This window comes from Momordica charantia, assembly GCF_013281855.1.
Source record: "Momordica charantia cultivar OHB3-1 chromosome 9 unlocalized genomic scaffold, Mcharantia_2.0 BLBB01000009.1, whole genome shotgun sequence".
Taxonomy (NCBI): domain Eukaryota; kingdom Viridiplantae; phylum Streptophyta; class Magnoliopsida; order Cucurbitales; family Cucurbitaceae; genus Momordica; species Momordica charantia.
The window spans coordinates 28,475,580-28,496,527 of record NW_028275167.1 but is presented as its reverse complement, the minus strand read 5'-3'; the positions used below and the strand labels follow the sequence as shown (position 1 = coordinate 28,496,527).

The 20,948-nt window shown below is 29.8% G+C and overlaps 2 protein-coding genes across 2 annotated transcripts; one reads left to right on the top strand and one right to left on the bottom strand.

The window, feature by feature from the left end:
- Positions 1-3,637: 3,637 nt before the first annotated feature.
- LOC111018758 (uncharacterized) lies at positions 3,638-6,354 on the bottom strand. Its single transcript, XM_022294993.2, has 2 exons — positions 5,983-6,354; positions 3,638-4,210 (listed from the first exon to the last, which is right to left on the bottom strand). The coding sequence occupies exons 1-2, from the start codon at positions 6,316-6,318 to the stop codon at positions 3,740-3,742; spliced, it is 807 nt and encodes a 268-aa protein (XP_022150685.1). The 5' UTR covers positions 6,319-6,354; the 3' UTR covers positions 3,638-3,739.
- An 8,916-nt stretch (positions 6,355-15,270) lies between these two features.
- On the top strand, positions 15,271-19,099 carry LOC111018669 (calcium-dependent protein kinase 1). Its single transcript, XM_022294865.2, has 7 exons — positions 15,271-16,882; positions 17,200-17,343; positions 17,437-17,589; positions 17,688-17,803; positions 18,129-18,296; positions 18,371-18,595; positions 18,716-19,099. The coding sequence occupies exons 1-7, from the start codon at positions 16,090-16,092 to the stop codon at positions 18,836-18,838; spliced, it is 1,722 nt and encodes a 573-aa protein (XP_022150557.1). The 5' UTR covers positions 15,271-16,089; the 3' UTR covers positions 18,839-19,099.
- The last annotated feature ends 1,849 nt before the right edge of the window (positions 19,100-20,948 follow it).

Here is a 20,948-nt window from a genome sequence, read left to right as displayed (position 1 = left end):
GCAGCGCCGAGGCTGAGGACTGTACAGGACTAGTGGCGTGGTTTATACCACGTACGTCCAGATTTGGGATGGGCAATTTCGTAAATTCATCTAATCCACAGTTGCGTTTCTCCGTTACGAGAATTTTAAATTTTGTTTCAAAAGAAAAATAATTCAATTTTAATAACCGTGTAATAATTGTAAGTGGGTACTATGTTCAACTTTGCTGTTACATGCTATAATCACAAAAATAATATATTTAATCTTTTGAGTGATAATGCTTGTGAACTTTATACTTTTCAAGGGCCACTAACTAAAAATATTTGATAAATTTTAAAATATTTTATAAAATCCCCAATTAGCTCATGTTTTTTTTATTATAATACTATAGTATATATAGAGGTAAGAATTTGACATTATTGGAAGGAGAGGTAATGAAGGTACTTCACAACCTCTTTGGATTCCATGTTAACAGTCGGGAGGGAAAAGATTTTTGTTTTTTTTTCCAAGTTATCACGGGATTAAGACAACTCTCTGTAAGAGACTTTATCTAGGCTCTTCGATCCCTTCGTTTATGTGCCATAATAAAGAGAGATTTGGTAGGTAGGTAGTGGATGAACTGCATTGTTGATATTGACCTAAAAAAAAAGGTTTTTTAATGCCATAAATTTTTGAAAAGGTGAAAAATCCATACTCAAGCGGGGAAAGGAACTGGGTCTTTCTTCTTCCTTACGTGATAGGGCTCTAAAGCCAAATGTTTGCTTCAGTTACAGTCCCTTCGTTTTGCCAATAAAGAAGTCATCTTTGATGATTTCCCTCACCAGCACTCACTACTGGAAGGAATTTCTTTTGTCTATATCGTCATTGATAAGTACTAATCCAAGTTGAAAAAAAAATGTTCAAAATCTCGTGGTGCTTTTGAAATACGTAAATTAGCCATCGGATAGAAAAATTATGATCTAATGGAGCTGTGAGTCGACATTTGACCCGATCCGGATGATACCATTGATTTGGATGTGCTCAAATCGGATGGTACATCTAAATGGAAAGAACTTTGCAAAATTGTAAAAGTACAAACGGCGCCGTTGTGTTTTGTTTCATATTGGAAATGGAAACCAACGAAGCCGCCAAATTTGTTAACGGCGAAATCAGATTCCCAGCACGTGCGCTGCGTGTGGACGGAGAGTGCAGGCGCCGTCAATTTGGGGCCATTAAATTTGTTCATTTCATATTGTAGTGAACCAACTAACAACTACCAAACTATTTCCTTCCCCATCCATCATAAATTATTTAACCTAATTACAGTATTGAGTATTTAAAATAATAATAGAGCCCTAATATAATATTTATATTTTTGTTTACCTTTTAGTGAATGACTATTTCAAAATTGTTATTTTTATTTTCATTTTTATCCTTTTGTTTTGATAAATTTTTTAAAAGATAACCCTAAATTTTATATCACAGAAACCAAAATAAACATTTCAAAAGTATAAAAAGTAAAATAAACCAAAATGGAAAAAACATAGACAAACAAGTATCTAAACTTTTTTTATTAAAGTATATATGCTTTAATTTATCTTCAATTTCAATTATTGTCCCTATCGAAAAAACATAGACAAACATGCCGTATCTCAACTTTTTTTTTTATTAAAGTATATATACTTTAATTTATCCTTAATTTCAATTATTCATCCATATTTTTTTCAAAAACTTCATTAATGTAATTAATGTTATCATGTCATTAAAGCTTAAACAACCTAACAAGTAATTAACAAAAATTCAACATACCTAACAAGTTATTTGTAAGAGGGTAGCAAGTGGGAAAAGTTTCTATTCTCCTAGTATGGAAGTTTTTGTTTTACCTCCATTTAAAGTAAGTGTGAAGAAACTTTATTATTATATAAATTTTTAGGCGCAGTTGCAAATATAGCAAAAATATCGAGTAAAATTGACAAAATAACCACATTTATTTTTTTCAAATATATCACTTTAAAAAAAATAGAGGTCCAAATTTAAAATGATAAATTTACCCAAATGATATACATTTGTAATATATCTGACTATTGATATATGAATGTGATATTATATCTGATATACTAGTGATATGAGTATCTAATATACTTGCAATATATATGGATATACTGTCTGTAAAATATACATGTGATAATATATATGTTATATATCAGTGAAAATTTATTCTATATTTAAAAATTTTAAAAAGCAGAAAAAATATTTTGTGCATAGAAAATTTTTGCTACTTTTTGCTATCGCACTTCAATTTTCCTAATATATATATATATATATATATATATATATTTGTGTGTAGAGCCCACAATCCTATCTCACTGTCTCAGTTTAATGTACAATCTCTCTCTCCTATTACATGTTATTTTATTGTATGTAATTATTATTATTTTTTAATTTATTTCTCCCATACTTTTTTTTATTTACACTTCACCTACTTCTCTCATTTTCATTTCTTAAAATTTTCTTCCTTTGAATTAAATTTCTTCATTCTTTTCCTTCTTTCCCTTTTTTCTTTTGTCATTATTATTATTTTTACATCTTAACTTTCTTTGACATCACACCTTTTATTTTAACCATATATATGGGATCAAATAAGTCAAATTAGTCCAAAGTAAAACATAAAACAAGGTCAAGTTTTAAATATAGTTATCTTACTTAGACTAGTAATATTCATTAAATTTCAACAATATTCATCCAAAGCAACTAACAACCACACACGTCAACCTACACATAATTCTACACATAATTCGATTAGAACACAACAACAAATGTCAATCTCAGCATAACTCAATTGATTAAAATATTAAAATTCTTAGTGAAAACTTAAGCAACCACGAATAATTTATACATTAAACTATGTGTCAATAATCCTCATAGGGTAGCAGACAAATTTAAATATGATAATAAAATAAAGTGTTAAAAAACATATAGGACAATAAAAAATCATAACGACAAAAAAAAAATGATGTAACTCAACCTTATGTGAATAATTATAATTTTTTTTAATATCTTCATACATTTAAATACAAGTTCAAAAATAGCAGCCATATATCTGCCCATATTGTGACGTGGTTTACTGCAGAGTCCATACAACATGGAGCAATTATAGTGAAAGAACATTGTTTGTGGGTACACAATAAATTCCAAGTAGATAATGTACAGCCCACTATTATTTTGTTCCTTTTAAGTTTTGAGTTATTTTTCAATTTCTATTTATAAGTTCTTACTTTCAAAAGGTTAACACTTTTATTTTGGTCCTTTAAGTTTTGAGTTTTTTTTTTTTTTTCAATACAAAAATCTTAGTCAATAATTAAAAAGATAGCTCTAGTGGATCGACTAAGAGTTAAGTAGAAACTAAACTAAAAAATCAAGAGAAAAATTAAGAGTAAAAGTGTAACATCGAGACCAAATAAAAACTAAACTCAAAATTCAAGACCAAGAGTATTTTAAGGACAAAAGTGGAACCAAAACGAGTAAAAGTGTAACATCGAGGCCAAATAAAAACTAAATTTGAAATTCAAAGACCAAAAGACCAAAAGAGTATTTTAAGGACAAAAGTGACCAAATAGAAACTTAAAGAGTAAAAGTGCAACATGAGAAACAAATAAAAACTAAAGTCTGGGACCAAATAGAAACTAAACTCAAAGCTTGAGAGTAAGAGTGTCTAAATACAAAATTCAACTTTAACCTGGAAATTTTAACATCACAGCAAGAACAAACAGTGAAGAAGGGCCTAAAACAGAAACGGGATAAGGGCCTTGACATGATTAGGAAAGTTGTCAAATTTGGAGGCGTACCAACGCCTGGTGGCGTAGCTCCTGCCGCCCAAGTACACGGCGGTGGCGAGGGCGAAGCAGAGGGCGTAGATGGTCTGAGAGATGAAAGCAAACCCGAAATACACAATTATTTCAAACAGATAGTGAGGGCAGATGATGATACCGAAGAGGCCTCCTTTGGGGATTTTGTAGCCTGTTTCTCCCCCTTTTCTGGTGTTGGCCAAGATAAGATGGTGGTACAAGTTGCCAATAATGCCTGTTAGAAACAGAGCAATCCCTATGTTCTTGAGATCAATGGGCGGCTGTGGAAGCCCCTGTGATAGGTGCTGGGAGTATATCATGATTGCTGTGGAGGAGAAGTAGCTCAGGGAGATCAGGATTGCTGAATCCAATACCATTTTGCTGCTGTATTTGTGAACAAACAGTACCTGCATTGCATGTGTACAATTTTCACAACGATTATTAGGCAATTCACTCTCATATTTGTGCAAAATTAAACCTAACGGTGGTGAGTAAAAGATTGGTTCTACGCCTTATTAGACTTTATATTCAGTTACATAGCCTAGTATTGTTGTGACTAATCTTTATTATTAGTTGGTCTATATATATATATAGACTTATTTTGTTTATTATTGTGTACTTTGAAAGTTTTTTTTTTTAAATACAATATGTGGGGGTGGGATCGAACTCACCCGCTAAGCTATGCTCGCTTTGACTTGTACATAGCTTAACGCTTTGACTTGTACTTTTAAAAATTGGTATATATATACATACTCACCTTGTTTAATGAAAAGATACTAACAATACCAACATTATGTAACTAAATATAAAGTCTAATACACCAATTTTGTTCTCGCCACCAACAACTAGTAGAGAAATAAGGAAAAAAATAAACTTTTTTGACTAACTAAGCAGATTATGGAAAACCTAAACTTTTCTGACTAGCTAAGCGGATTATGGAACATGTATTTAATCATGAGGTTGAGAATTCGAACCCTTACCCCACACATGTTGTACTCCAAACAAAAAACAGAGATTTTTTTTTCAACGGTGAGGACGAGATAAATACAAAAAACAAGGACTTCTCTAAAAAAAATTAAAATTTTCCGAATCGGGAAGATGTAAAAATAGGAATGGTCCATTTTTCAATAGTCTATCCTCACGGGTAAGGAGTCAGTATTTTCAAGAGATAAAATTTAAAACAAAAGGAAACCCATAGAAAGCAACAATAAAACAAATATCAAATTTCCCATTCAGTCAGCGAAAGGTTAATAAGTAAAAAAGTTCAAAGCATAGGCATACGACATTAGAAAAAATAAAACCCAAAAAAAAAAAAATATATATATATATATATATATCATGCAAAAGGGGAAGAAAACAAACATCAAATATAGAAAACAAAAACAGAACATAATTCAAATCAAGACATTAATAATAAAAATTGACAAAAATACCCCTGCCTCAAGATGTACGGAGGAATGGTCAGATGTGGAAAGGGATAGAAGATGAAGATCTGAGACTTCCACCCGCGCGAGAATTTTTCATTTGGTTTTTTTAAAACTTGGGAAGACTTTAAAGAACAAGATTGACAGATTATCAAAGAAGCACCAATTATTGGTTCGAGTCTAAAAAACGGATCGTACTAGTTTGATTAATCAATTCTTTACGAGTAATTTAATCACGAACAGAGAAGAAAGCCCTGATTCATGTTCGAGCTCCCGAAAATAGATCAAACTTGTTTCGATAACTAATTATTTACGACAATTTGAATAGCTAATCACGAATAGAGAAGAGAATGCATTCTACTACATTTTTCCAGGATCAGATTGAAGTTCAGAGCAAAATCAACAGGTTCTCGTTTTCTCAACGAAGCCCCGATTATACTTGTTCGAGTTCCGAAATGAATCAAACTAGTCTGAGATTTCGAAAAACTAATTACTTACGGGAATACGAATAGTTAATCATTAATAGAGAAGAAATTTCTTTCCTATAATCTGTTTCCAGGATTAGATTGTCAAATTCAGAGCAAGAGTAAAAACTTACTCTCGACGAAGCACCGATTCTCGTTCGAGATTCAAAATCGGATCAAACAAGCTCGAACAACAATCACGAATAGAAAAACAAAAAGTTCATTCTACTCGCTGTTTCCAGGATCAGATTGAAGTTCAGAGCTCAATTATCTAGGGCACAGAGAAAGTACCTCAAGGTCCCTCTTGAAGAAATGCAAGGTGAGAGCAGATTTAATCAGAAGAATCCTCCGATCCTCGTTCGGAAAGAACCAGAGCGACACAGCGCCGGCGATAAACGCAGGAGTATAGAGGAAGAGCATCCCTAGCCTGGACGAAATCTTGAATTGCTCCGACGAAGATTTCGGAGCAGTATTCGTATTCCAGAACTTGGAATACTGCAAATGCTTTCCCTTAGCTTCGGAAATCCCTATGGCCGTCACCACCGCCGAGCTCACCACCGTCATCACGTTCACAAACAATGAAGGAGGCGCCGGAAAAAGGAACTCCGATAAAGCATTCATCGCCATCGTGAAATCTGCAACTCGTATGAAACTTTGAGGCGCCGAGAACAGAGGTTTTATAGAATTGGCCATTGGCCCGCCGACTGGGCATTTTCGTAAATTCCGCTCAAGTTAATACGTGTCGCAATGGGAATTCGGCGCGCCTTCAATTTTTATTTTGATTTCTGATGTTTTTCTAAATATTCGCTTTTACTTTCTTTTTTAAAACGTAAATCTTATATTGCTTTAAATCTTATTTGGTAACTGGTTGAAAATGTAGTCTCCACTCACAACTAAAAAAACATTTAATTTTAATATAAAGTTATAACAATATTTTAAAATAACTATGAATGGAATAATGTGATTGAGAAAACAAAGCTAAATTAGAAAAAGATCCTCATCAACTTTGTCCATTATTTCAAAATATTTTTATTATTTTAAAAATTTTAATATTAAACTTGATCTTTTTTAAAAATATTTATAAAATATCATTTAGACACTGTCATTTTAAAACGGTTAACGTAAAAATTTATCTATATTAAATTTATGAAAGAAATTATTAAGATTATGATAAAATTTATAAAATTAGTTGTCACCTTGCGACATTATAAATTCCGTCCAACTTTATATTCATACCATTAACACGAATGTTTATTCAAAATATATTTTCAAAACATCTACAAAATGTGAATGAGCGACCTGCAGTTTGGGGCTTCTATCATTTTCAGACAGAAATTATTGAAATTTGTTACTTTTAAAAAACAAATTGCCGACAGGACGCATCGAATCTTCGGTATTTATACGGATAATCATAAAAATTATTTTATAATATAAAACAACGTCATTTCTGCTGCCCTCCCGTACTCATTGTGCCCCATCTGTATATTTATAAAATATCAATAAAATAATTCGAAAAATAATATTTTTTAAATCTTCATTGATTTTGCATGATAAAGTAGATAGATGATAGAAAAAAAATTTAGCAACTGGACTATTACCACGTGTTGAACAACTGAATGATGTATACCAATCTGGTTATGTTAGTAGTTGTAAGAGACGGGCCAGGTTGACCTCGTCTTACCATTATTATTACGAACGTGTGAAAATGACATGTTTGATTGGTCATAAACAGTGCCAATCCACAGTCTAGCTACTAAGATTTGTGGAGGAATCTAAGTCTTTATAATTAATGAATTCGTCATCGTTTACCTATAAAAAGAATTGTCAATTCTTGGTAGGGAAAAATAAAAGAATTGTTACTTCTTGGTAGGGAAAAATATCCCTTTGGTCCTGAGGTTTGAGGTAGGTACTCATTTGGTGTCTCATGTTTCAAAAGAAACACTTTTAGTCCCTGAGATTTGAGAAAATGTTTGAAATGATCCCTCAACTTCTTCGACTGTTAATTGACTCACGGTAATATGACATGGAGGTTAAGGAGTCGAGGGATCATTTCAAACATTCTCTCAAACCTCAGAGATTAAAAGTATTTTTTTTTAAACTTCAGGGACCAAATGAATATTTTTCCCTTCTTGGTATGTTCAAATCACTTCCACAATACATTATATTTATTATTCTATCGATACCAACGTAGACACAATGTTTACCTTGTCTTGCCAGTTATTTGATGCACGAAAGAGAGAGATGTTAATAACTTTGGACGCACAGACAAATATTCAGCATAATTATTCATAAAAGTAATTTGACACTTATTATTATTGTCCTTGTCTGTTGCATTCGTTGAATTAATTGATATTTATCAAATTAATATCTTATGTCATTATTTAGTTAACAATATATTTATATTACAATAAAACAGTAGAATTTCTTTTTTTTTTTTAATGGTGAAGAGTTTAACCTCTATTTTTTTATAGAGATAAATGATATCTTGATGAGGTGAGGTAGGAGGTAAGTAGTATAAATTATATATTTTATAATTTAGGCCTCGTTTTGTTTTTTGGTTTTATATTTTTGAAGATTATGATTGTTTTTCCACAATTTCTTTATTATGTTTTTCATGTTTTTTTCACAATAAAATTGAATTTTAAGTTAAATTTTAAAAGTAAAAAAACAAATTTTTAGAAATTAATTATTTCAGTTTCAAAATTTTGTTTAAAATTTGAAAAGATTTTTAAAAAGTTGATAACAAAATAAATGAATACAAAAGCTAAAGTAGCAAGCTTGATTTTTGCAAGCAAAAAACAAAAAAAAAAAAAAACAAAATTGTTATCAAATTATCAAATTTTTGTGATTAAGTTTATAATTTTATTAACCATGTTATTAGTATAAATTATATATAGTCAGATGTCAAAATCATAGATGTAATTGAAATATTTTTTTTGTTTTGTTTTTGTCTTCAATTGAAATAAATTTAAAGTCTATGAAGTAAGTAGATATAATTTATCAAAATTTAGTGATTAAGTTTATAATTTAATACGTTACTTCGAATTTAAAAAGAAAACAAAAAAAGTTGCACACGTCCTTGGATAAAAAATAAAAAAAAATGGAAAACGACTTTAAATTTTAAAAAATCGCGTAAATGAGGTCTTTTTTTAAGAATAAAACTTTTTTTCTCTGGAAGAATGAATAAATCTTGTTGGATTTTTTCATTTTAAATATATAAAGACTCGGAAACTTTAATTTTTTAAGTATTATTCTTCAAAATAGTTTGAGGTTGATATATATTTAAAATAAGTTTGAATTAAAGTATTATTAAAAAAAATCTAAATCTTGTTGGCTAATGCATAAAAAGAAAATCAAAATATTTGTTCAGCGGATACTGACCAATAGTACACTTACAGTCTAAAATATAATTAAAAATTCCAAATGAATGAATGATTAGTGGTTGACTTACAAAAAATAAAAAATAAAATTGAGTTCAAATTATTGTACCAATTAAATATTATAACTTTTTTGTGGATTACGTGATTAAGTATAAGAGTACCACTCACCAGATAAGTATCGGAACACTTGTGATATTATTGGTGCTTTAAAAAAATTGTGAAATCATTTTTGAAATTGACATTTTAAAAAATACTTATATAAAACATGTCACACCATACTTTATCTTTAAATTATATGGAAATGTTGGTGTAAAATTTTATTAAACATAGCAAAATTGTCTTTCCCCACTGAAAAGCGGTGAGTTCGAATCCAAAAAAACATATATTTAACTAAATTGATTAGGTAATAGGTATATATAAAAAATGAATAGTAATAAATGTCAAGGATTTGAATAGGGGAATCCGTATTAAATTACTAAAATTGATAATATGTGGTTCTTTTTTTAGTACAACATTTACTTTAGTACTTTACACCATGTGTTAATTTTAGTCTTCATACTTTCGAAATGTTCGTTTTGATCATTATACTTTAATAAAGTGATTATTTTGATCCATTTATTATTATTATTATTATTTTCAATCATAATTCCTTCACGATTTTGCATTCAACCAGACTTTTTGAAATTAGCAATAATTTTGTAATAATAGTTTTTGCCTGTAAACTTTAAGTCAAAAGTTTGTATAAAGGGTCAAAGTGGTCACTTTTTAAAAGTACAACGTAAGATAGCATTTTGGTAAAAATCTTGGGATCAAAATAAATTACTAAAATTGAAATAACATGGAGCAAAATAGTATTTAAACTTAAATATTATTAAAAATAAACACATTAATGTTACTTGATCAACTTAAAAAATTAATATCTTGTACAAACTAATTTACTTATAAGAAAAAGCATTAATTCTAAACAATGTAGGAGTTAACTTAAATGATTAATAATTAATTTTAATTAGTAATAAATTAAATTGATGAGATTTTAATCTCGAGAAGAATGAGAGGATTTTAGATACCCATTCCCTATTGTCAATGGAAATTGGATGTGGTTAATTAATAATCCACATGGTTTTTCGCCTCAAATACTACATTTGGAAAATGTACAAATAGGCAGATATTAGATTATTATTATTATTATTTTGACATCTATGAGTGTCTAGACCCGTTTATGCGCACCTCTATTAATCTTACGGGACAATCGCCTGATTTTACAATATAAATTAAAATTGAAATATCAGTCCTATAGAATTTTAAGAGACTAACAAAAAAATATATATATATATATATATATTTTGTTGTTAAGAAAATTTTGAATAAGTGACCTAAATAAGTTACTTTGACATGTATATAAATAGCCGTAAAGTACAAGAGGTATTGTTTTTGCAAAATCAAATAAATATATAAAATAAAATATGTTTCGTTGGTTTAACACACTGTTAGATTTAGTTTAGTTTGATAGTGAAAGGAAAAGTAAAATTTATAATTAAAATGAACTAAAAGGAGAATAAGTTTGTAAATACTTTAATTTTAAAGGTTTATAATATTTACCGTACATGGGCCAGGGGTGAAAATTTCAGTAGTTAATTATAAACTCTTTTTTGGAATATTTTCTAAATTAAAAGGATAAATACAAATTATTATTAATTAAAGTTTAGTTGAAAAACAAAAATGGTATTATTTTTAAACAAAAAAATGGTATTAAAGTTTATAATTAAATAAAGGAAATTATTTTCAAAAAAACGTGAATTTCATAAATGAATAAAATATATATTTATAAAACTATAATTTCAGAAGTATCAAAATTCATAGAATAAATTTTCTTTTATCATCCCCATGAATATATAATGTGGCTGTAGTTTAGTGGTAAGAATCCCACGTTGTGGCCGTGGAGACTTGGGCTCGAATCCCAGCAGCCACAGTTAGTTATTTCTTTGGCTATTTTTTAAAGCTAATTTCCACAGTTAGTTATTTCTTTGGCTATTTTTTAAAGCTAATTTCCACAGTTAGTTATTTCTTTTGCTATTTTTTAAAGCTAATTTCCACAGTTAGTTATTTCTTTTGCTATTTTTTAAAGCTAATTTCCACAGTTAGTTATTTCTTTTGCTATTTTTTAAAGCTAATTTCCACAGTTAGTTATTTCTTTTGCTATTTTTTAAAGCTAATTTCCACAGTTAGTTATTTCTTTTGCTATTTTTTAAAGCTAATTATACAATGTTTTAATCCAACTAAAAACTCAAAAATTTGTAAATGTTATATATTATAGGCATTACAATTTGTATATATAAAAAAAAAAAAAACTACCTTGGTGTTTGTTAGGTCAAGGAGAGGGTGGGGATTATAATTTTCGATATTAGGGAGATAATTAATGTCCTCATTAGCTGAACTATGTTCGTGTTAGAAAAAATTTAGACCCCGTTTGATAATGATTTAATTTTTGTTTTATGTTTTTTAAAAAATTATACTTATTTTCTCGCGATCTATTTAGTATATTTTCACCTTTCTTCATCATATATTTGAATTCTTAACCAAACTTTAAAAAAAAAACAAGTTTTTGGAAATTGTATTTTTTTTTCAAAATTTACCTTAGATTTTGAAAACGCTTTTAAAAAGTTAATAACAAAACAAAGGAATACATAAGTTGAAGTAGTGGTTGTAAGCTTAATTTTAAAAACAACACACTAAAAATAAAATGATTATCAAACAAAGTATTAATTTTTATTGTTAATTTTTTTAATAAAAAAGTTTGCACAGAACATAAATATTGTTCATTTACCTAGTCAATAAGTGTCTATATGGAATGAATAATTATTTTAACTTTAGTGATGGTTAAATAATTGATAAAAACGAATAAAACAGGTCAAAATAGTTTTTAGTTTGAAACTAATAAAGAATATTTGAAAGTTTAGAGATAAAAATTAAATAAATTAAAATTTTTGATGTTATTTAATCGTTTATGAGTTGCATATAAAGCTTCCAAAATATTTGAATCCGCTTATGTTTTAATCATTAAATTTTGCATAAAAATTTATCTTATTTATTATTATTAATTTTTAATAAAATTTTAACACAAACACATACCTTATTATTTATCTAATTCAATAAATGTTTATGTGGATAAATCTTTTAATCAAAATGATTCATGAAAAGTGACCAACAGAAGAAGAAAAAACAAGTTTTTATACAAAGTTGATAGTTGAAATACTATAATGTAACGAAATATAATATTTTATAGGTTCTAATAAAAATAAAATAGACCTAAAATTTGTCTGTTTGTTTGTTTTTTTTTTATTTTCTTAAATGTTTAGTTGCCTAATCGCTCATGGATTTATGTGAAGCTCAAAATGTTCGAATCTAACTTGCATATTCATTCATTTTAATTCATACTTAAAAGTATTGTATTGATAACCATTTTTTTAATTTTTTTTTAGTTTTTAGTTTTGAAAAATAAAAATCATATATATTTGATAACTATTTTTTATTTTTTTAGTTTAAAAAAATAGAAAACAAAACATGTTTGCCTTTTTTTATTTTCTATTTTTAAAAAGTTAGAAATTGAAAATATATATTAAAGAGTGGACATATTTCATTTGGACCAGAAATTTGAGGTAAGTCCATCCGAAAAACCCCACTTTGGTCCCATTTATAAAAATTTAAACACAAATTTTATATGTAATAGAAGTCATTTAATTTAAAATTATGATCATACTTAAAATGATCCTTTTTTAAAAGTACGAGAAGCGAAATGGACATTTTAGAAATACAAAAATTAAAAATATAAAAATCAGTATTTCAACCAATAATTTTGTAAATAGATTTGGAGGGTTGGAAAAACTAAAATAAGGAAACTTAGAGATGAAAATAAAATGTTTAAAAGTAAAAAAAAAAAGAATGTTTCGAAAATTACGGGGATGGTATTTGAGTAAAACAAAAAAAAAAAGAATAAGAAATAATTTGTGTTTGAAATTTTCCTAAAAAAAAAAAAAATCGTGTTTGAAATTTGGTCCTAATTTTATAATAATCCTTTGGTTTGAAATTTTGAATAGGCGTCAAAATCAGCAATGGTCTGATCTGGGGACGGCCATGGCCAGCCGCGGCTGCGGAGATTGCGGAATTATTCAACCGGCCGGCAGCGGCTCTGTTTTTTTTTTTTTTTTTTTACTTTTAATTTTAGTTTAAATATTATTTTAACCGTTGCTATTTTGATATTTATTAGTAAAATTTAAACATAAATTTTATATACAATGAAAATCGATTTATTGAATGTATTATCGTTCGTAAACCGTGATAAAAAAAAATAAAATGAATAGATTAAAATTATGACACTCTAAAAGTACAGAAAACAATCCAACTAAAAATAGTATTTATTCTATTCACTTTTAACATTTTAGCTTCTAGTTTTATAAAAGTTCACATTCATTGATTTAATGTCAATTACTTGAGATTGGGTCCATGGCATAAAAACTTAATTCTAAATAGTTAAAAACCTGAGATAATACTTGGAAAATTATTTAAAAGTAGAATTTGGGACGTGTACAAATCTTATAAAATTATTTTATTTTTTAGTACAATATGTTGGGATGAAATACAAATTTACAACTTTTAGTTGAAAATACATATCAATTACTGTTGAACTATGCTCGCTTTTGATGACTTATAAAATTTTATAATCGAATAAGTACCATTTTGCTTTGTTATATTTTTAAGCATTAAAAACATTTTCTTCCATTACATCCAACGATGATTAAAAAATAAAACAAAAAGCAATGTTGTCGTTTGTACCTAAAAGCAAACATGGATTTGGAAGATCAAACTTTATTAATTAATTAACATTTCTTTGGTAAATAAAGGAAAGAATCCCATTATTGCACTACCAATCTTCATTTAAGTGTGTGGAAAATGAAATAAATGAGAAAAATCTTAAAGTCAAAAGGAGAAGCAACGTGTAATTATCCATTTAGGTTTAAATATATATATATATATATATATATATATATATATTTAACTCAAGTTCCAGATAATTTACTAGAAGATTCGAACTTGAGACTTCTGAGCTAGTATGACTAAGAAACTCTAAGCCCTTGTCAATTGGACGACCTTTTAGAGGCTGATTTAAATATTATTTTCATCTATGTATTTTCGAGTTTGATTATTTTGATCTATATACTTCCAAAACGTCTATTTTGATTCATGTATCATCGACTTTTGTTTATTTTAGTCTATGTACTTTCCAAACGTTCATTTTGATCATTGTACTGCTAAAACCACAAAAACCAAAATGGATATTTTGAAAGTAAAAGAATTAAAATGAACAAAAGTTGAAAGTATATAAAGCGAAATGAAACGTTTTGAAAAAACTGAGACTAAAATGAACCAAAATAGAACATACATGGATCAAAATAATATTTAAACCATCTCTGGGTGTCGAGAATCGATACAAAATGACCAAAAACTTGTTTATTTTGACAAAGATTTTTATTCACGAGAATAAGTAAAAGTAGGGAAATTTGGACCCTACCACCAAAAAAAAAAATTTATTTTCATGGTAAAGCTCTTTTTTTCTTTTCTTTTTCTTTTTCTTTTTTTTTTTGTACCCATTGGATAAGTCACTTTTAACCCTACAGTTTTTAATTTTATCAAATCAAATACTCGGTCAATACCATGCTCAAAGATTATTAATATATAATAATAATAATAATAATAATATATAATTCAAAATTGGAAAAAGAGGAAAATATCAAACTCAACTGGTAGAATCCAAAATTGTCGTAAATAGAGACAAACTCTATATTCTATTTCTTTTTTTTTTTTTGTGGTTATATAATTTACATTTCTAAAAACTCTACAATCTGAATTTTTGAATCTAAAACAAATTAGGGCGCAATTACTCCCTTCACTCAACTATAAAAATACAAGAAACAACTTAATCACAAAAGTAATTAGGAAAAAATTTCCAAACCCAACCAAAAAACAACACAACTAACAAAACAAACATTCAGACACAAAAAACACCAAAGAATTAATCTTTGGACACAAAATGGCAAAGAGAAAACAACTCATTGGGTAAAGTAAAATCAAAACTTTACTCAACCATAGAGAAGGAAAGAAGAAGGAAGATCAATTTTAGTTTCTCAAGTTAGTATGAAGTGGATGGAACTTGAGAGAAGAAGAGAGTTGCTTGCTTAATTATTCTTAATGAAGTTCTTAAGAAGACCAGCCGCAGAGGCCGGGGTTGAATTAATCTTAATCCAACTCCACGCGTTTTGGCGCAATTAAAATCCCAAACGAAAACCCATCACCCATGTTCCCGATTTGATTAAAATTTCTTTTAAATTTCTTCGACAAGTCTTCGTACTCACCAGACAAAATCCACCCAGAAGCCTCACCGTCTCTCTTTCATCATCTCAACAAGCGAAGCCGTCTCATCTTTTCTCAATATCATCGTTTTCGGTTCATCTTGCTTAAGATCTAAGACCCCTTTTGATTTTTCCCCAGATGGGTCGCTGAATTTCAATCGGCTTTCCTGATTTCTGGACTTGACTATTCGTTTTAGCTAGTTGTTGAAGAGCTCGAGGAGTTTGGTGATGTGGGTCTTGTAGTTCACCTTCAGATTTGATCGGATTCTAGAAGAGGCATTGACTTTTTCCCTTTACTTATTTGATTTTCTTCACTTTTATGTTCGATTGTTCTGCCATTTTTGTACCAATAAAGGGTTCTTCAAGTTCTGGGGATGATGCTGATTCCTGATTCTGTTTGATTCTGTTTGATTCAGCATATGCTTATTTGATTATAGTTCTATGGTTGCTTTTATGAGCTTAGAGCCAAGCGAGATTTGGGGTTGACTTGGAGATTTGTGTATTTAGCTTATGGAGATTGGATCTTAAGTTTGGTGTGAATCATATAGAATAGGAATGTATGTTTGTGCTTGAATTGAGGAAGTCTCTGGAAGCTTTTTGAGTTGTGGGAAGCGATGGGGAATACTTGTGTAGGACCAAGCATTTCAAAGAATGGATTCTTTCAGTCCGTGTCTGCTGCTATGTGGCGATCTCGATCTCCCGAGAACTCGGCTTCTCATCATAGTAATGGGGAGAATGTCAATGAGGCAGCAGCTAGCGAACCCGAATCGCCTTTGCCAGTTCAAAACCAACCCCCTGAAAAAGTGACGATGCCTGAATCAGAAGTCAAATCAGAACCGCCTGCGGAGCCTAAGGTACGGCCTGTTATGAAAAGGGTGGGTAGTGCCGGGCTTCGTGGTGGTTCAGTTTTGCAGACAAAGACTGGGAACTTTAAGGAATATTACAGCTTGGGTAAGAAACTAGGTCAAGGACAATTTGGAACGACATATATGTGTGTGGAGAAGGCAACTGGAAAAGAGTATGCTTGTAAGTCAATTGCAAAGAGGAAGTTAGTAACTGAGGAAGATGTTGAAGATGTGAGAAGGGAAATTCAGATAATGCACCACTTGGCCGGGCACCCGAACGTTATATCGATCAAGGGAGCTTATGAGGATGCAGTTGCAGTTCAGGTAGTTATGGAGTTATGTGCTGGTGGCGAGCTATTTGATAGGATCATTCAACGCGGACATTATACTGAAAGGAAGGCTGCCGAGCTTACAAGGACCATAGTTGGGGTCGTGGAAGCTTGTCACGCTCTAGGAGTGATGCACCGAGACCTTAAGCCAGAGAATTTTCTCTTCATCAGCAAGGAAGAGGATTCACTTCTCAAAACAATTGATTTTGGACTATCAATATTCTTCAAACCAGGTATATTACCGTGATTTTTGACATAGTCGCTATTAAAACTTTCAGTTTCATATCACTCTAATAACTGCCAAATGGGTCGAGATGATATTTGTTATCTCATGCTGTTTAATCTATGGAGTTACTGACCAGGGTGACGATAATGAATGTTTTATGAAGTGAGCTTTCTTGAAGCTACCTATTTATTGTCATTTTAAAAGATCTAGTTCAAAACTCTAGGACCCACCCGGTTTTCGTGTGCAGTTGATGTGCGTATAAATGTAACAATATATAAGACCCGAATTCGACATTTTGACTCTCATTTATGGCTTTTCATTCAGGTGAGAAGTTTAATGACGTGGTTGGGAGCCCATACTATGTTGCACCTGAAGTTTTGCGGAAGCGCTATGGTCCCGAATCGGATGTTTGGAGTGCTGGAGTAATTGTGTACATTCTGTTAAGTGGAGTGCCTCCTTTTTGGGCTGGTAGGTCTATTGTGATCCTTCACTTTTGGAAAGTTTAATCTCCCTATACTGAACGTGAATTTCATTATCTGTTTTCCATGTTTTGATGTGTAGAATCCGAGCAAGGGATATTCGAAGAGGTCCTGCACGGTGACCTCGACTTCTCTTCTGACCCTTGGCCCAGCATCTCGGACAGTGCGAAGGATTTAGTGAGAAGAATGCTTATTCGAGACCCACGAAAGAGGTTAACAGCATATGAAGTTTTGTGTAAGTTGGTCTATTGAATTACTACCGGTTTGTCACGTTGGTTTATATTATCAATGTTTTTCTTGCCATTATGCGCTTATCGTGTTAATTCGTTACAGGCCACCCTTGGGTCCAAGTCGACGGTGTGGCTCCTGACAGGCCACTTGACTCAGCGGTCTTGACTCGATTGAAGCAGTTTTCAGCCATGAACAAGCTCAAGAAAATGGCTATCAAGGTCAGTCTTTGAATTTCCCAGATATAGCTATAGAAAACTGCTTTTTCTTACATAACCACAACTATCATCACTTACCAAGTAACGCAGCTATTATGGAAGAGGTTAGTTTGATTTGAAATAACAATAAGTGACGAATCACCGACAGTGACGGTGATAAGAAATCAACCCGAGAGCGCGCTTGAGGATTATGATTCGTGAACATGGTTAAACCTTATGGAGGATTCTTAGCTGATATAATTAATTTTGAAATGAAATTTCCAGCCCCAAATGGAGAAGGGAGAGACTTATTATCATGAAACTGAATGCTTGTGGTGTTGAATTTTAGGTCATTGCAGAGAGCTTATCTGAAGAAGAAATTGCTGGCCTCAAAGAAATGTTCAAGATGATCGATACCGACAACAGCGGTCAAATCACCTTCGAAGAACTCAAAGCAGGATTGAAAAAATTTGGAGCTAACCTTAAGGAGTCGGAGATTTACGACCTAATGCAAGCAGTAAGTTCGCGTTTCGGAAGAAATGGTTGATGCAATAAGTACAGTATAGCTTAACCTATGCTCTGAAATTGCAGGCAGATATAGATAACAATGGAACCATTGACTATGGGGAGTTTGTAGCTGCCACATTGCATCTAAACAAAATCGAGAAGGAAGATCATCTTCTTGCAGCTTTTTCATATTTCGATAAGGATGGAAGCGGGTTCATTACGCACGACGAGCTTCAACAAGCATGTAAAGATTTCGGGATAGAGGATCTCCAGTTGGAAGAAATGATGCGTGAAGCTGATCAAAACAATGTAAGTAGTTTCTTCTTTACAACTATTTCTGCTTTCGATATTGAAGACAATGTTACTCGTTGAGAATCGTGATACTTAACGATAAAACCGACCATATCGTGATTCTCCTTACTTTCATAGGATGGAACGATCGACTATAACGAATTCGTGGCGATGATGCAAAAGGGAAACGTAACAAATGCTGGCAAGAAAGGTCTACAAAGTACTTTCAGCATTGGCTTTAGGGAGGCTCTAAAAATATAAATGCTTTTATGTAAAGGTAACACATTTAAGTTATTTTCTCATGTGTTCCTGCCTGCAAGTGATTGTGGCAAGGAGCATGGCCCTTTCGGAACCATGTCATTCATTTTTCGATTTTTTCCCGATGAGTATTATCGACCAGAATCAGTCGTAACACGTAGTAATGCTATGCGGAGAAAAAAGGCGTATATTTTTTCCTTTTGTTTTGTATCTTTAAAATACTCTAAATGAAAATTTTAATTTGGTATTGAAGCTTTTACGAGATGGATGATTGTCTAGTTTGTAGTTTTATTCGTTATCGTGCTCGAGCTACCATCTCATTTTCGAGAGAGTTTTGCAGACATAGATCATACTACCAAAAAGTGCATTTCGAATTGAGTGGAACAAATTGTGTGAGAAAATGTATTTAGGTTCATAATTTTTACTTTAGATTTAATTTAGTGTATTTGAAAAATATAATTTATTTAGCCTTGAACATTCAATCCAAGAAACTTGAGCTAATCACTACTGCTAGTGAAATAAAAATTTAATGGAAGTATAATTCAAAATTTAGTGATCTAACTTTTTTTTAAATTAAGTTACTAATTTAATACAATTTTAAAAAGTTTCGAAAGTAAAATTACTATTCCAGTCTTTTTCTGAATGGGCTTGGGCATTACTTTTTATTTATTTATTTGCAAATTCAACATGTTAACTGTTGTATTTACATTAACTGGGCTCGTTGCTATATATACAATCACCAATGTTCTAAATATCACTTGATACGTTGCCCGACGTGTCAAAGGGTCCAACATCGACACATAGAGGGAAATCGTTTTCTCTTCTATCGGCGATATATTAAAATATCGTCAAAATGTCGTGATATTATCGACTTATGAACGATATTTTAAAAGTTAAAAAAATTTAAAATAGTCGGATCTACCTTAGAGGCCCAGCCAGTTTGTGAAGGGAATCACGCTGTTTTTTTATTTATTTATTCTAAGTCTAATTCTTTTATAATTCTAAATTTCTAATATTAATAATAATATTATTCATTTATTTCAATTTTCACTATTAATCTATTTTTATTCGAATTGGATTTTTTTTCAATTTTTCTTTTCAAATTTAATTACAAATTTTTCAAATTCATAATTTCATTTCTAATAATTCAATTTAATCATCATAGGTACATGTGTGTATATATCAATATTTCATATCTTGTTTATGTAATTAAACACTAGATTTGGCTATAAATTATTAATTATTAATAAAACATAATTAGGCAACATTGAACTTCAATTTACTAATTCAAATTATTTTCATCAATCTTCATTATCTTATTCTGACATTTTTATCGACATCGACATTTTCATTACTCATATTTTTACATAGTTAGAAGTGATAATTATAACTTAATTAAGCTACCATTAAAGTTTTATTTACTAATTAAAATAATTTTTATTATTTTTCACAATTTCCATGATTTTTCTCCAAAATGTCCGTAAAATCGACTCGACATTTCCATCGACATTGATATTTTGAACACTCATAATTATTGACCATATAATATATTGCCAATAAATAAACATTTAATATAATTTTATAATGATCAACTAGAACATAACGTTATATAATGTAACGTTTTATATTGAATTAAATTATGAATGAAAAATATATATTTATTAAATATAATATAATTAAAAAATAAAAATTGAATTAAGAAAATATGTCTATATAATAAAGGTAGATAAAGATAATAAACAGGTATAAAAAATGTTTATTGTGCGTAAAGGTTTAAATATTATTTTGGTCATTATTTTTTATTTTTTGAATTTAGTTTATTTTGATCATTATATTTTCAAAATCTAATTTCATTTTTTGTGCATTTTAATTTTTATACTTTCAAAACGTTAATTTTTGTCATTGTACTTTTAACAAAAAATTTATACATAATAAAAATTCTTTAATACGTTAAAGTTCAGCGATAATTGAAAAAAATGATATAGTTTTTATACTATAAATGAAAAAAAAAATCTTTGAAAAGTAGAATGACTAACATGATCGAAAATTGAGAATAGTAAGATCAAATATTTAAAAAGAAAAACATAATATCATGTGAGAATAGAGGATGAAG